The 17,150-nt window shown below is 41.6% G+C and overlaps 2 protein-coding genes across 6 annotated transcripts in view; one reads left to right on the plus strand and one right to left on the minus strand.

The window, feature by feature from the left end:
* Positions 1–6,311, minus strand: part of BTD (biotinidase) — a 52,398-nt gene extending 46,087 nt beyond the window's left edge. The window contains exon 1 of one of the 2 annotated variants that reach the window (XM_010600477.3): positions 6,208–6,311. The gene's annotated coding sequence lies outside the window, so the exon portion shown is untranslated. Of the gene's footprint in view, positions 1–6,115 lie in introns of both variants that reach the window. The other variant, XM_010600476.3, reaches the window with a different exon arrangement.
* Positions 6,201–17,150, plus strand: part of HACL1 (2-hydroxyacyl-CoA lyase 1) — a 57,796-nt gene continuing 46,846 nt past the window's right edge. The window contains exons 1-5 of one of the 4 annotated variants that reach the window (XM_023540026.2): positions 6,201–6,306; positions 6,791–6,895; positions 11,496–11,536; positions 13,318–13,398; positions 15,392–15,464. In XM_023540026.2, the coding sequence (XP_023395794.1) occupies positions 6,803–6,895; positions 11,496–11,536; positions 13,318–13,398; positions 15,392–15,464 (288 nt within the window). In that variant the 5' untranslated portion in view covers positions 6,201–6,306; positions 6,791–6,802. The other 3 variants (XM_023540025.2, XM_003420922.4, XM_010600475.3) reach the window with 3 other exon arrangements.

The raw sequence follows: 17,150 nt of genomic DNA on the forward strand, positions 1-17,150 counted from the left end.
GATGAAATATGTTTGTGAGACGACTTCTCACAGGTTCAGCTTTAAGATAAACACAAGGATTATCAGTGCTTTTGTTAGTTCACTGAAATTCAAACATACTATCAAAATTTCTCGGAGCCTTGGTGGGATACTGGGTAAAAAAGAGCTCAGCTGTTAACCAAAAGGTCTGCAGTTTGAACCTGCCAGCCACTCCTTGGAAGCCCTATGGGGCAGTTCTACTCTGTCCTACAGGGTCGCTATGATTCGGAATGGACTTCGACGGCAATGGGTTTGGTTTTTCTAATCACAATTTCTGTGCCTGAGGAGTTACTCCCTGTGGAAGCTATTTTAAACCTTTAGAGACTATATACTCTCCATGCACTATATTTGCAACTCTTACTAAAGTGCCTAGCTGCCTGGATATTCTCCTCGCCCAGGTGGAAGACAGCCCCCAAATAACTTTGACAGCCTCAAATCCAGACCCCATTCTGCTCTTATCAATACTGTAGTCCTTTCTTTTCAAAAAAACTACATTTGTTCCTCTTTTGGTTTCCTCCTCCTCGTAATCAATGAATGAATATCCACACTTACTGCCAAACAAGGTAATAAGGACCATGGTTAATGCTTACCAAGTCTGCACCAAGAGCCTTGGGTGAATTAAGAAAGAATCCCTGGGATCCTATCACGACCATTTGACAAGGACAAAAAGAGTTGTCCTTGTCCCTCTAAGCCTGGAAGCGCATCGCTTTTGCTGAATCATCAGACCCAAGTGAACAGTGGAACACTGAACCCTGAACTGAAAGGTTTAAAGGTGAAAGCAAGTTTAAATAAGCTCAAGGATGTTGCTTTTTGCTGAGTGGCTAGAAGCCAGCCAGTTAAGAATTTATCTTTTTGAAAAACCAGTTAATCTGGACTCAGACAATCTGTCCCAATTCGGAGTTTTCAGTGCTCTTTGTACTCAGTAAGCAGTTCTCTCAGTGATTCTAGAAATAACGAAGTGGACACAAGGCTCCTTGAACTGACTGCCTGTTGGATAGATTCGTGCAGACTATGTCCAACCAACTTTGAACCATTTCGTGCAAATTAATCAACAGTATTACTTTGCTAACAGGCAATCATAGCTTGAATTATCACCTAGTGTCTTCAGCCTTTGTACAGAGCTGTGGTTGTTGCTGTTAGGTGCCACTGAGCCAATTCTGACTCATAGTGACCCCATGCGACAGAGTAGAACTGCCCCACGGGGTTTTATCTTTACAGAAGCAGATTGCCGGGTCTTTCTCCCGTGGAGCCACCGGATGGGTCTGAACCTCTGACCTTTCAGTTAGCAGCCGAGTACCTGAACCACTGTGCCACCAGGGCTCCCTTGAGTGCAGACTTAGAGCTACTGGTTCTCAATTCTGGCTGCAAATCAAAATTGGCCCGCTTTGGGAAAAAAAAAAATACAGGTGCTTAACTCATCCTAAGAGTCTGATTCAGAAGATCTGGGGTAGGACCTAAGCAATGTTTTTTTAAAAAGTTTTCCAAGTGATTCTGGTGTAATGAGGTCAAGACTGTCACAGAGGTTACTGATATAAACAGTACTCATGATGGAGGGGGTGGGGTTCGTGCTTCTCAAACAGGGCCGGGATTCAAGTGCCAGGAACTATCTGAAGCCATCAAAGAACGTCCTACATCTTTCTGGAGTGTCAATTTTATCTGACAGGTAAGTGCTTTAAAATGTCTTTTTTATTTTGGGTTTTGTCAAAACTCATCTAACTGGTACTTAAGATCTGTGTGTTTCATTGTATGCTTATTATACCCCAATAAAAATGTCATTTTATAGTAAAATATGGATACATTCTGGGAGAGAATGCAAGACCAACATTTACTTATTTATTTTATTGTGCTTGAGGTGAAAGTTTACAGAGTAAATTAGTTTCTCATTAAACAATACACAAATTGTATTGTGACACTGGTTGCCAAGCCGTGATGTGTCAACACTCTCCTCTTCTCTACTCTGGGTTCCCTGTTTCCGTATATCCAGTTTTCCTGTCCCCTCCTGCCTGCTCCTTTTTTGCTTTGGGGCTGGTGTGCCCATATAGTCTTACGTGTATGACTGAGCTGTGAAGCACGTTCCTCACATGTGTTATTGTTTGTACTATAAAACCGTCTAATCTTTGGCTGAAGGGTGAACCTTAGGACTGACTGCAGTACTGAGTTAAAATGGTCTGGGGGGGCCATATTTTTGCAGTTTCTCCAGTGTCTGTCAGACAGTAAGGCCGGTCTCTTTTTTGTGTGTGTGTGTGAATTTCAATTTTGTTCTACATTTTCCTCCTGCTCTGTCCAGGACCATGTACTGTGATCCCTATCAGGGTAGTCAGTGATGGTAGCTGGGCACCTTCTAGCTGCTCTGCGCTCAGTCTGTTGGAGGCTATGGTAGTTGTGGTCCATTACTCCTTTGGACTAATGTTTCCTCTGTGTCTTTGGTTTTCTTCATTCTCCTTTGCTCCAGCTGGGATGGGACCAGTAGGTGTAGCCTAGATGGCTGCTCGCAGGCTTTTAAGACCCCTGATGCTACTCACCACAGTCAGATGTAGAATGTTTTCTTCATAAATTCTGTTATGCCAATTGAGCTAGATGTTCTCGGAGACCACAGTCCCCAGCCCCAGCCCAGTACCTCGGTCCCTCAGGGAGTTTGGATGTGTCCGTGAAGCGTCTATGACTTTGCCCTGGTCAAGCTGTGCTGACTCCCCCAGAATTGTGTACTATCTAACCCTTCACCAAAGTTACCCCTTATCTACTATCTAGTCATTGTTTTTCCCTCCCCATACCTCCCTTCCCTCACAACCATCAAAGATTCTTTCTGTGTGTAAACCTTTTCATGAGTTTTTATAATAGTGGTCTCATACAGTATTTGTCCTTCTGTAATTGCCTTATTTCACTCGGCATAATGCCCTCCAGATTCATCCACGTTGTGAGATGTTTCACAGATTCATCATTGTTCTTTATTTTTGCACTGTATTCCATTGCATGTATGTATCATCGTTTGTTTATCCATTAATCCCTTGATGGGCACTTAGGTTGTTTTCATCTTTTTGCTATCGTGAACAATGCTGCAAATGAACATGGGCGTGCATGTCTATTTGTGTGATGGCTCTGATCTCTCTAAGCATTCATTTTTTTTAGATGAACTATAAGACTTGAAAGACATCTCTTCCTTAGATGAGCTGCCTTAGGCTAGGCCTTGAGGCCCAGGGAGGCAGCCATTTCACTCCTCTGCTTGGGGTGGGGGTGGAGGGTTGAAATACAGAGGGAAAGACCATTTGGAGTCCCCGCGTGGTAGAAACGGTTAACTCACTTGGCTACTAACCAAAAATCCAACCAGCGGTGCCTCAGAAGAAAGGCAGCCTGGTGATTCACTTCTGAAAAATCAGCCACTGAAGACCCTGTGGAGCACAGTTCTACTCTGACACACACGGGTTTGCCTTGGGCTTAGAAATCCTTTCACTTCTGATGCTTCTCATTCATTTCACTACTCGTGACCTGCTCCTCTCTCTTCTTGTCTCTTTCATGTCCACATATTACTGGTCTTTTTGCTTAAAAACAGTCCAAATCATCAAAATACGAGAAGTTCCACTCTTTGCTACGATTGGAGATTTTATGTTTATTGTTACCGAGCAGATGGTTTAACAGCTCTGAGGTGGCAGAATCGGCAACTGCGCATTGCAAGCAATTTTTCCACCCAAAGATATTTTAAAAAGTTATGGCCTTCCAGTTTCCCATCCAGTGAGTGAGGAGATTGGAAGTTATCCTTCCTGTCCTCACAACAATAAAATCTGAAAATCAAGAACTCTTCTTAGATCCACCAGAGAATTGAGGTTACAAGAGCAAACCGCTGCCCCAAAGCTGGAGCGACAGACGAACAGCAAACCACCGCTTAGCTTATGGGAACAGACACCTCCACCCCTGCTGCAGCCACCAGACCCAGTGTCCGTCCCCTAGGAATTCTTAAAGGGTAACTGATTCTTGGAGACTCAGTGTGGACTAGGTTGAGAGATAAAAAACTCTAGGAGGCCCAACCTCACTTTCAAGAGCCCCACCAGATTTTAAGTGCGCCACTAGAGGGGGAAGAGAAAAGTAAACATTTTAAAATAGTGCTCTGTTCTCCTTGTCCAGGGCCCGCCCTCAAGGGAAACTGCTTTACCAGACTCTAGCCAACCTGGGTTTTATCACAGCCCAGCTACTGGGATGGTTTCTGAGGGCAGCAAAAATTTTTGCCTAAAATGTCTGTGGTTCGAACCCACTGAGTGGTGCCGCAGAAGGCCTAAGATCTGCTTATGTAAAGATTACAGCCAAGAACCCTATGGAACAGTTCTACCCTGTAACACATGTGGCCCTCATGAGTCAAAATTAACTCGGCGGCAACGTCAAGTTTTTTTTTTGTTGCTGTTGTTAACCTACTGTGTGGTTAAGTGCTCAACTACGAATTGAAAAGCTGGTTGTTCAAACGCACCCAGAGGTGCCTTGGAAGAAAGGCCTGGAAATCTGCTTCCAAAAGGTCAAAACCTGGAAAAGCCTATCTTTTAATCGACTTGGGGGTGCAGCGGTGGTTCAGTGTTTGAATTCTTACCTTCCCATGCATAAGACCTGGGTTTGATTCTCCACCAATATACCTCAAGCACAGCCACCATCGCTCTTTCCATGAAGGGTGTTGCTATGATACTGAACTGGTTTCAACTGAGCTTTCAGACTAAGATGAGAAAGAAAGGCCCGGTGATCTACTTCTGAAAATCAGCCACTGAAAACCCTAGGGGTCACAACAGTCTGATCCCCAGCTGATCATATGGATGGCACAGTACTGGGCAGCATTTCATCCTGTTGTGTGTGGGGTTACTACAAGTTGGGGGTCAACTTGATGGCAGCTAACAACAACAACAAACTTAGAAGAGGTGAAATATCCAGCTCCAGCCACACTGAGCCTTCCACATGGGGGAGGAGAATTGCCAAACTCCAGCCCCCTTCTACCCTTCAATGTAGGGGGAAAGGAAACACCCAACTCCAGGCCCCTCTAGTGTTCTTCTTTCACCTAAACGATGGGGGGCAAAAGGTAAGAAGCACCTGTGAAGGTCACAACTCAGGGGTACAGCCTCACTAAAAGATTAAGACCTAATCTTAGGATAGAACACTTCCCCTCCTCCCACACTCAGCCACCACATCAACATCAGTAACAATACAACTTTACAAGTGAAAGCACCTCAGTTCCTCTTACCCTGCACTTCTCCCTCGGATTTCAACAGAAAATTATAAGGCATGCTAAAAAGACAAAACACACAAGGAACAGAATAATCAACAACTGTGGGACAATTATAAAAGGTGTAACATTTTTTTTAACATATGTGCAACGGGAACACCAGAAGAAGAGAGAAAGGAACAGAAGAAATATTTGAAATAATAACGGCTGAGTTTTCCAAAATTATTGACACTAAACCACAGATTCAGGATCACAGGAACCTCAGAGAACACCAAGCAGGATATATAACCATTAAATCTACACCTAGGCTTATCACATTCAAACTGCACAATACCAAAGGCAAAGAGAAAAATCTTGAAAAAAGCTACAGGAAAGTTACGGTGCGCGGGCTGGTTGCAGGTAGGGACTGTATCTAAGAATTACAAAAACCCACATTTCCTGACTTTGAAAAGACAGTAACGTGGATTAGCAGCAACGATTACAGAAAACATGTCTCAAAACTAACGAGGTTCAACGGATCTTGCTCAGTTAAGGAGTGAACGGTGGATAGAGGGTACGATTTGGGGGTCAGAAGCAAGGTCTGGGTCTAATGACTCTGGGAAAATTACTTTTGTTTCGAAGCTTCAATTCCTAGTCTATAAACCTGTTACAAAGCCCACGGCCTTATACGTGACATGCATCACTATGACTCAAAGCCTAGAACACAGGGTACATGGTGGGGGGCAGGCAGGACCACGTGATCCACAGGACGCCCTGCAGCGGACCTCATCTCCCAGCAGCCTTTGCGGAGCCTGTCTGCAGACCCCAGGGCGGCCCCGGGAGCGCGCGCCCGCGCCCGCGCCACGCCCACTGCCGGGCCAGCTCCGAGCCCTCAGCCAGCCTCGACTCTGCGCATGCGCCACTCGCCTTTTGTGCTCCCGAAAAGCGTCGGGATGGTAAGAGGTTGAGAGATGACGGCCAGACGGACTTCCCAACGCCTCCGAAGTTCGGCTTCTTACCTGCTAAACCGCCGCCTCCTGCTAGTCCCGCCTCCTCTGGCACTCTGACCCCACGAATGGGGGCGCTGAGAGGAGAACACGGTTCTGATTGGAGGAAGCGTAGGTTTACATTCTCGCCTTACCTTCAGTGCGGGCTGGCTTTAGCCCCGCCTCCGTCTTCCCGATACTTAAAGCGGTTGGTTGCTCTCCTGTCAGTCAGAGGAGCGGTCAGACAATTGGCTCGCGGGCCTCTTCGAAGGTTTCTTTCGCTGGCGATTGTCAGCTTGGCTGTAGGCTGCACAAGTGCCTTTTACTTTGAGGTGGAGGATGTCGGACAGCAGCCTCGCAGAGCGCGGCGACAGGAGCGAGGAGCAGGTGTCTGGCGCTGAAGTCGTAGCCCAGGCCCTGAAAACGCAAGTAGGATAGACTCACCTGGGCCTTACAGAGGGCTCTTACGGAAGCCGGCCAGGGCCTGGGGTTGTCTTGGAAACGAGGAGCGCGGGAGGTGGTTTGCTGCGGGGGGTTTTCTTTTAGTGCCCAGGAGGGAGGGAAGGAAGGCTGTGGCGGGCCCCGGGCGTTTATTCCTCTATTCTCCGGCCCCCAGGGTGTGGAGTACATGTTTGGCATCGTAGGCATCCCAGTGACCGAAATCGCCGTGGCTGCGCAGGGCCTGGGTATCAGGTACATTGGCATGAGGAACGAGCAAGCGGTGAGTATGAATGCAGGGAGTTAAATGCATTATTGGGAGTAATCAACAATAATGGCAAATGGTCATTGTATCCATTTAACACTTGCCACTGTTACTGTGCTTTACACATCTTAATCAAAATAGTCCTATGAGGCCAGAACTATTGTTAATCGTACTTGACAGGTGAGAAGTGAGACAGCAAAGGTTAGGGTAACTTGCCCAAGGTGACACAGCTGACAGTGTCAGAGCCAGCATTTGAACTTGGACATTCTAGGTCCAGAGTCCGTGCTCTTAACCACTGTCCTGCGTTGCCAAATCTAGAGTGTCAGAATTGGAAGGGCCAATTTCCCAGTCTGAACCTGAGTGCCCTGTAGTTCACTGTCACTCTCCATTGTTGTTGTTAGGTGTCCTCGAGTCGCTTCCGATTCATAGTGACCCTGTGTACAACAGAACGAAACGCTGCCCCGTCCTGCACCATCCTCATGATCGTTGTTATGCTTGAGCTCATTGTTGCAGCCACTGTGTCACTCCATTTCACCGAAGGTCTTCCCCTTCTCCACTGACTCTCTAGCAAGTATGATGTCCTTCTCTAGGGACCAGTCCCTCCTGGTAACATGTCCAAAGTGCGTGAGACAAAGTCTCACCATCCTCACTTCTAAGGAGCATTCTAGATGTTCTTTCTCCAAGACAGCACGTTTCTGTGTTTTATTTGTGTATGGTCTGACTTCTCCATTAGGCTGTGAGCTCCAGGAGAGCAGGGAGGTTATTTCTTCTCTGCTTAGCTAGCTGTACTCCCAGTGCTTAGAGGGATGCCTGCGGAATGAATGAATGAACCCCAACTTTCTCGTTATATCATAGGTGGGTTGGCTACTTGAAGGATATCACAAATGGCGGAGGCACAGTTGGAACTCAGATGTTGAAAATCCCAGTCCAGTGCTCTTTCTACCACGTCACACCACTACGTTTCTCAGGCTTGTTTGGAGGAAGATAGGATCATTTGTCAGCCAAGTCTCAGTTTTTCCTCTGTCAGCCCGGCCTCACCCTTACTTCAGCAACATTGGCTTAAAAGATTGAGGATCCGCTTCTACCTTGTCATGTCCACTCAGTCCATCTTCAGTTAAATATTGCCGCTTTTCACTCACACTGTTACACTCTAATTCAGGCTCTTGCCACTCTTTACTTCCTGGCTGGTGTCTTGCTTCTGCGATCAGGTGTGAGCCCCTAGAGAGCTGGAGTTGTGGTTCGTTGGTTATTCTGTCCCTTACAGTGCCTGGTTTGGCTGGGGCTTTTGATGATGTAAGTGTTTAATACATTTTCTATTAATTGAATGACATTCCTTATCTACAAGGTGAGAGTTTTTTTTTTTTACCCTTAAAACTTCCAAGTTTCTTGAAGTCTTGAGTTTCTGTTCCTTCTACCTTTTACTTTTACCGATTGGGACAACACTGTGTCTTTCATCTGTATGGGAAGATGAAGCTATTGAGTTATTAATGGGACCTATATTTTACTGTTTTTCTAGAGGTGGGAAATCTGCTACTGATTAGTTCTTCATACAGCAAACATTTAATGAGTGTGTGTTATGTACCTGGTACTGTGCTGCTTACCTGTGGGAGACAGAGGCTGTAAAGAAGGAGTGGGGTTTAGTCTTGACTTTCAAGTTGATCAAAGTCTGGGAGGGTGAGGGCAAGACATACAGAAAAAGCTTTTATCTAGTTTGATAACTGGTTTAACGTATGTATAAGGGGCAGTAGTAGCACAGAGAAAGCTACCAGTTTTCTATGAGCGGGACAGAGATTACTTATAGAGGTAGTGTTTGTTCATGCTGGTCCAAGGTATCTCAAAAGCGTGGGCTGTAAGACTAGATGGGAAGGCTGAGGGGAGGCTGTGGAGAGTCTTCTCTAGCTGGAAGAGGAGTTCAGACTTTATTCAATAGGCAATAGATAGACTTTAAAGAATTTTCTAAACAGGTGGGAGATTTGTACGTCAGTAAGGTGATTTTGAAGGTAGTACAGAGTATGAAGGTCCCTGGGTGGCTTAAATGGCTGGCACTTGACTACTAACCTAAAAGTTGGCAGTTCAAACCACCCAGCAATGCTGTGGAGGAAAGGTTTGATGATCCGCTTCCATAAAGATTACAGCCAAGAAAACCCTTGGCTGTAATCTTTATGGAAACAGTTCTACTCTGTAACACATGAGGTTGCCATGAGGGAGAATCAGACAGAGGGAAGGAGCCAGAAGATAGAATCCAGCTTGGAGTTTTATTTCAGTCTCTATAAACTTAGTTGGAGAATCCTTGAGTGGTGCAAACAGTTAAGTGCTTGGCTACTAGCCGAAAGGTTGGTGGTTCGAACCCCCCCAGAGGTGGCTTGGAAGACAGGCCTGGTGATCTGCTTCTGAAAAACCACAGCCTTGAAAACCCTATTGAGCATTTCTACTCTGCACACATGCAGTCGCCACGACTGAGTGTTCTTATTGCATCAGATGTTTTGTTTTGTGTACTTTCGTGTCTCCAAAAAAGCCCGTTGCGTCAAGTCGATTCTGACTCATAGCGACCCTACAGGACAAAGTAGAACTGCCCCATAGGGTTTCCAAGGAGTGGCTGGTGGATTTGAACTGCCAACTTTTTGTTTAGCTTTCAGATACTTAACTACTGCGCCAGCAGGGAACCTTCATATCTCAAGCATTGTCTTATTCTCCTGTGTGAATTTGGCCTTATATGCAAAAGGAAAAAGAGCAGGGCCAAAGATTGGCTGATAGAGAGTAGCACCACAGAAAAAAAGCAGAGCCTTTTTGCAGTTTCTTAGTTGGGCATATGCAGTGGTGTCAGTTAAGATTATGATTCATAAAAATTTATTTTTATTTTTTATATTGGTGTCCTTAATGTGGGTTTGGAGGAGCCCTGGTGGTGCAGTGGTTAACCCTGTGGCTGCTAACTGAAAGATGGGCGGTTCGAACCCACAAGGTGCTTCGCGGGAGAAAGATGTGGCAGTCTGCTACCATAAAGATTTCAGCCCTGGAAACCCTATGGGCAGTTCTACTCTGTCCTGTAGGGCCACTAAGAGTTGGAATTGACTTGATAGCAACTTGAACCTGTAAAATCCCTTTGCCGTCGAGTTGATTCTGACTCATAGTGACCCTATAGGACAGAGTAGAACTGCTCCATAGAGTTTCCAAGGAGCACCTGGTAGATTCGAACTGCTGACCTTTTGGTCTTAATCATTATGCCACCAGGCTTTCCCTGCCAGCAACAGGTTTGGTTTTTTTTTTTTTTAAATGCGGATTCAGGTTCAGTATACCGTGTTTAAAGCTGAATGAAGGCTAGAAAGTACCCAACTTATTTCTATAAAAATGTGAAGCGATGCTACTGGGTAAAGTGATATCTCAGATGAAGAAGAAGGATGTGTTTGAGAGGGTATTTGGTATTTTTGCAGGTTTTCTTGTATTTATATAATTTAGTGTCTCCTTGTGCTTCCTGATTATGAGCTGAAATACAGCATAAAATTAAAAATGAGCCATAAGCAGGCCGTTAAGGAAGTCTCAACAAATTTCCAAGAATTGAAAACATACAGTGTATGTAAACTGAAAATCAATTAGAAATTAATAACAGAAAGATAACCAGAAAGTCTCCAAACGTTTGAAAATTAAGTGGCACACGTGTTGGTATTTTGTAAATATTTAAGATTGATAGACTCAATAAACCTCAAGCAAGACAGATCAAGAATAAAAGCAAAACACAATGACCAGTATCAAGAATGAAAATGAAAAAATAGGGATATCACTACAGATCCTAATTAACCAGCGGGTAGAAGAAGAAATTACAGTGGGAAATAGAACATATTTTGAATTGAATGATACAGGATACAGCTAAAGCTGTTCCTAGAGGGCATAGCTCTAAGTGAATCTGTTAGTAAAGAAGGTGAAAAACCAATGCTGTAAACTTACATTCCAAGAAAAAGAAAAGCAAACTAAACCAAAAATGAAGAGTTAAATAGTAAATATAAGAGCAGAAATTAATGAAATTGAAAAACAAAAAATAGCAGTAAAAATCAACAAAGCCAAAAATTAGTTCTTTGATAAAGTTTAATAAAAAAAAATTTTTTTAATAAATTTGATAAATCCCTATTAAGACTGATGACAAATAAAAGAAAGAAAATACACAGCACCAATACCAAGAATAAAGAAGACATTCCTACTGAGCCTGCAGATATTTAAAAGAATCATAAGAGGATATTATGAATAATGTAGGTGAAATGGAGAAATTTCTTGAAAGACTAAAAACTAGATTAGGTAGCTAAACCATTATTTGAAAATTATGGGTAGATGATTTCTTGGTAAAATGGGAAGCATTTCAATTCATGTTTTACCATTAGATCCTATTCTCTTGCTTAAAACCGAAAACCAAACCCACGCGACTCATAGCGACCCTATAGGACAGAGTAGAACTGCCCCATAGCATTTCCAAGGAGCAGCTAGTGGATTCGAACTGCTGACCTTTTGGTTAGCAGCTGAGCTCTTAACCACTATGTTACCAGAGCTCCACTCTTGCTTGGTAGTAAATTATTCTCGTACACAGACTCTAAGGATCCCAATATGTTTAAGTCCTGGTGTTCTTTCTTTGTAGGCTTGTTATGCAGCTTCTGCCATTGGATATCTGACAGGCAGGTGAGCAAAATCTGTTTTTTTTTTTTTTTTCTAAACTTTAACATTTTTGGGTAGAACTCTTAGAATTCTCAGTTGAAGAATTAGTTGCTTTGAAAAGATCATAGATGTTATTAGTGAAGAAAAAAGAAGGAAATTTTGAGCTCTCTGAGGGTCAGTTCAAAGAATGATAATGAGTACCAGACAAGGGTGTCTTAGGATGGAACACGTTGCCATTTGCAGGGTGAACCGCTGAAGGTCAGATGAGTCTTGCCTTGACTTGGATCGCATAACCACTTCAGCATGCTTCATACAAAAATGCTCAGCTCAAAAACATGACTGGGGGCCGGGGGGCTTGTTCCACAGATTTTATAGTGTGTTTCCATGTTACCTAATCACTCACCCTTGTTTTATTTAAAACAAAAACAAAAGTCCATTTTAGAAAACCTGGAAAATTCAGAAAAGTCTAAGGAAGAAAACTAAAATCACACATAATCCCATAGCTGTTAATACTTGGTTATAATTTCTTCACGTTTTTATTTCTACATACACGTGTCTTTCAAAGCAGAGTCTGGACTTAAGCTGTAATTAGTATCATACTTTTTTTTTTTGTTTATGTTAGCTTTAATAAAATTTTCTTTCCAAAAATGAAATTAGTAATTAAATACTAAAAGACAGAAAGTAGTAAAGTTCCAAAGCCTGTAAAAAAAAAAAAAAAAAAATTTTTTTTTTTTTTTTAAACATATTAGTCCTTCTTGTCTGATAGGAACCTTCTGAGTTTCAGCTCGAGGAAAATAGGCCATCCAAATAACAATATCCTGACCCCCATTTTCTGTTACTTTATTTGCATGTGAACAATTTGGCCTGGAAGACCTTTCAATACAGAGTCATAAATACCGTAGCCTACAAAATGACTATAATATACTTTTTTAAAAACTTTTTTACTTAAATGTACTTCTAGAACTGCACTGTCCAGTATGGTAGCCACTAGCCACATGTGGCTATTTACATTTGAATTTAAATTCATTAAAATTAAATATTTGAACTATAGTTTCTCAATTGCACTTCTCAATGTTAAGTATGGCTACCGTGTCAGACTGTGTAACTATATAACATCTCCATTATTGCAGAGAATTATATAACACTGTTCTAGAAGTTTAATGTACTTGGTGATAGTTAAGGTCCTTTTAAAGACTGTCTTAACCAGAGCTTCTAAAGAAATTGTAAAAGAGTTGCATCCCGGGTAAAGTTCCCATGCTCAGTAAAGAGATTTGGGGCATAACACTCCATTTCAGAATTACTTTTGTCTGAAAGATCATTTGACGTTCTATTTATTTGATAAGAAATGAAAAAGCCTTCCCCCCCCTACAAGAATTTACTCAGCAGTAAAATAAATTGCCCTGTATGCAGTCCACTTTGTTTAGCCTCAATGTGAACCCGTTGCCGTCCAGTCGATTCTAACTCATAGCGACCCTATAGGACAGAGTAGACTGCCCATAGACTTTCCAAGGAGCAATTAGTTGATTCAAACTGCCGACCTTTTGTTTAGCAGCTGAGCTCTCAGTCACTGTACCACCGGGGCTCCTTTTAGCCCCGATATATTAGGTGCAAAATGTGGAGAGACTAGTGAAACAATGTGAAGATACCATCTTAATTATTGAAGAAAGAGTGATATAATGTTTTTCTTGTTTTTTAATTGAAATAATATTCTAATTTTTGTTTTGCCGATGGTAGTAAAGACCTATATGTCCTTCTGAATCAGTCGTTGTATTTGACCACTTTTAATAATTTTGTTTTGCTTCTAGGCCAGGAGTATGCCTTGTGGTTTCTGGCCCAGGTCTCATCCACGCCTTGGGTGGTATGGCAAATGCAAACATGAACTGTTGGTAATCAAATCATTATTGAAAACCATCTCTTAAAAATGTCCCTGATTTTACTGAGTGGAGGAAGCACTGATCCGAGCTGGGGTGGCTGAAGGGAATGCTTAGTTAAGGCCACAGTGCTTGATTTCCTCATCCTGTTGAGCAGGTTTGACACTTTATCTTCTCTGGCACAGATTTCGTGGTGATAATTAGAACATAAAGTTCTTAGGAAGAAATGTAGATACCAGTATTTCTGCCTCACATACTTTTGAAGCTTCTGGAACCATAGACTTTAGAACTCTAAGGGCTGTTGGAGATTTCCTATCCCCGTATGTTACAGATAAAGAATTGATGCTCAAAGAGATTAAATGACATCTGATCATTGTTGCTAATTTTTTTTTTTCTTCACGAAGTATTTGTGCATATCTAATAATAAATAAAATCCTACTGGGTATGTGTAATATGTATATACTTTATATGTACTTACTAATTTTAGATTTCTTTTTTGGAAATAATTTCAAACTTACAGAAAAGTTGCAAGAATAAGAATAAACAGTACAGAGAACCCTTGTATAGACTTTTATTCAGTTTCACTTATTGTTGACATTGTTATCTCATTTGCTTTATCATTTGTTCTTTCTGGATGGATGGATACATAGATACACAGACAAATATTTAGGTAGATAAACTGAAACCAAACTGTAAAGTCGATTCCAATTCATAGCAACCTTGTAGGACAGAGTAGAACTGTCCCATAGGGCTTCTAAGGCTGTAATCTTTACGAGGAAACCCTGGTGGCGTAGTGGCTAAGTGCTACGGCTGTTAACTAACAGGTTGGCGGTTCAAATCCGCCAGGTGCTCCTTGGAAACTCTATGGGGCAGTTCTACTCTGTCCTATAGGGTCACTATGAGTCGGAATCAACTTGACAGCGCTGGGTTTGGTTTTTTGGTTTGGTAATCTTTACGAAAGCAGACTGCTACACCTTTCACTCACAGAGTGGCTGGTGGGTTCAAACCGCCAACCTTTTAGTTAACAGCCGAGCATATTAACCAGTGTACCACCAGGGCTTCTAGGTAGATAATACCCACACATAATATTTTTTTCTGAAATGTTTGAGGATAGGGGCTGTCTAGCCCTAAATACTTCAGTGTATCTTGCCTAAGAATAGAGATGTTCTGACCGGTAGAATTAGGAACTCAGTTAAATTTAGCATTGATACAATACTTTTTATCTACTCTGCCATCTGTATTCTAATTTTGTCAGTTGACCGAATAATGTCCTTTATAAAGAGCATTATTTTTTCTCCAGCACAGGATCTTAAGTGATGCGTGGCATGTAATTGTCGTGGCTCTTTAGCCTCCTTAAACTTAAGAACGTTTGTTGAGGACCATTTTATATCATTATTGACTACTGTATTTTATCTGATATTCTCACTTGTCTTGCGATAGGTCATATGTATAATGCTTCAGAATAAGCAGAAATCCCTTTCGTTACATTATTTTGTTGTTTAGTTATACTCTTTGAAGAGACCATTTTAAAAAATTCTGGGAGGCAGTATATAAAAAAATAAAGTTATAATACTGGAATTTACTCAGTTGGAAAAATTCATTTTAGAATTTTAAGAAATACATTTTTCCAAACCGTTTTTTTTTAAAGTTTATTTCTTGAGCAGTTTTAGGTTTGCAATATTCTTTTTTTCCCTTTTGAAGAGTAAGAATTTTATTGCTGAGGAATGTCGCTTTCTCTGTCCTTTTCAAGTAGACTAACATAGGAAAGTGTAAAATTTCTTCTCCCTTCATCCCATCCCAGGAATAATAGGAAGAGTATAAAAATTCAGTTTATATTACCACACTTAGCAGTTAGGGCCAGCATCTAAAAAGGGGGAAAGAGGAAAAACAGTTATTACAAATTTCGGATTTTTTGAGGGAAGGTTCTCTCGTATCAGGTTACACCCTAAATCTTTATCTACAATTTTAAAGGGAAATTTAATTCTGTTTTTAAAAATTAATATTTCAGGCCCTTGCTTGTGATCGGTGGTTCCTCTGAAAGAAGTCAGGAAACAATGGGAGCCTTCCAGGAGTTTCCTCAGGTACCCAACTCTAAGACTTTTCCTCTAGAGCACGTAGCGCAGTTACACACAGTAAGAGTTATGAGGAAAAAATTAAAAAGCCGTGTTTGCAAAATAAAAATTAATACAAATAAAATAGAGGTTCCTAAGAGAATTTAAAGGTAATTCTCCTGAACTAAAAAACAGTCTCAGGGTGAATATTGAGAAAGAGCTTTTAGGCCTTAGTTAGGGTTGGTTTTTGAAGAAATACACCTTTCTGACAAGCTTTTAAACTCTGACGTAAGTTCCTCTAAGAGTTAAAGATATACAGGAATGAAAATAATTTTAAGCTATGCCTCCCAGATGTTAGAGAAGTGAAAAGTTCAGAGAAAAAATCTTACTCAAAATGAATACCAGTAGATCCTGGGCCCACCACCCATCTGGTGGCTTGCATGTTGTTACTGTGATGATGGAAACTGTGCCACCAATATTTCAAATACCATCAGAGTTGTTCATGGTGGTTAGGTTTCACTGGAGCTTCCAGACTATGACAGACTAAGAAGAAAGGCCTGGTGATCCATTTCTGAAAATTAGCCAGTGAAAACCCTATGGATCATAACAGAATATTGTCTGATACGGTGCTGGCAGGTGAGCCCTCTAGGTTGGAAGACACTCAGGATACACAGTGACTGCAGCAGTGAACTTGAGCATACCAATGATTGTGAAAATGGCACAGGACTGGGCAGCATTTCATCCTGTTGTACGTGGGGTCACCGTGAGTTGGAGTAGACTCAACAGCAGCTAACCACAACAGAAACAAACCCTGGACAAGTTCATTTTTATTTTAGAAAACCGAAGGAAAGTATTTCAAGATTTAAAAAAAACCTGAAAACTTGTCAACGAGATGCTGCAGTTTTAAGAATAATTGTAGAAAGCAAATAGGCAGGAGTAAATGATTGACACTTAAGATATAAATACGTTTGAACATTTACAGGACAAAGTTAAAAACAAAGTAATTCATGGTGGATAGGTTTGTATATCAGGAATCATCATGAGAACTTCAGAATATAAACATAGAATTTTGTATGTGATACACTAATATAAAATACTAGACTGTGGTATAAACCCAAAACCAAACGCCTTGCCGTCGAGTCGATTCCAACTCATAGTGACTCTATAGGACGGAGTAGAGCTGCCCCATGGGATCTCCAAGGCTGTAATCTTTTCCACAGCAGATTGCCACATCTTCCTCCCATGGGGCAGCTGGTGGGTGCAAACTACCAACCTTTCAGTTAGCAGCTGAGCACTTAACCACTGCACCACCAAGGCTCCTTCCGACTCTGGTATAAGTTAGTGCAAAAATGGAATTTTTATACTTTTGAAAGGGAATAAAGTTACGCTTAGTTATTGATAGAAAATAACAGTGATTTAAAAGATGCTGATATATTTGTAAAACAAGCACAGCAGATAAATTATTTAAAGGGAGATGTAGATTACTGCAAAAATTGTATAGACGAAGAAAGAAAGCAGAGGATAATGTCCCTTAGAAGCCTTTTTTCCTGAAAAGGAAACCCAAAGAAATTTATTACATTAAATAAAATGACCAAAGAGTTTAAAGAAAGGCTGTGACATAGTTTCTTTACCTTTTAACTTAGAGTTAAACCTGATTTAATTGTTCGAAAAATTGAAAACATGTTGTTTTGCTAAAGTAAATAAAAAGTAAACTTT

Source organism: Loxodonta africana, chromosome 27, assembly GCF_030014295.1.
Source record: "Loxodonta africana isolate mLoxAfr1 chromosome 27, mLoxAfr1.hap2, whole genome shotgun sequence".
NCBI lineage: Eukaryota > Metazoa > Chordata > Mammalia > Proboscidea > Elephantidae > Loxodonta > Loxodonta africana.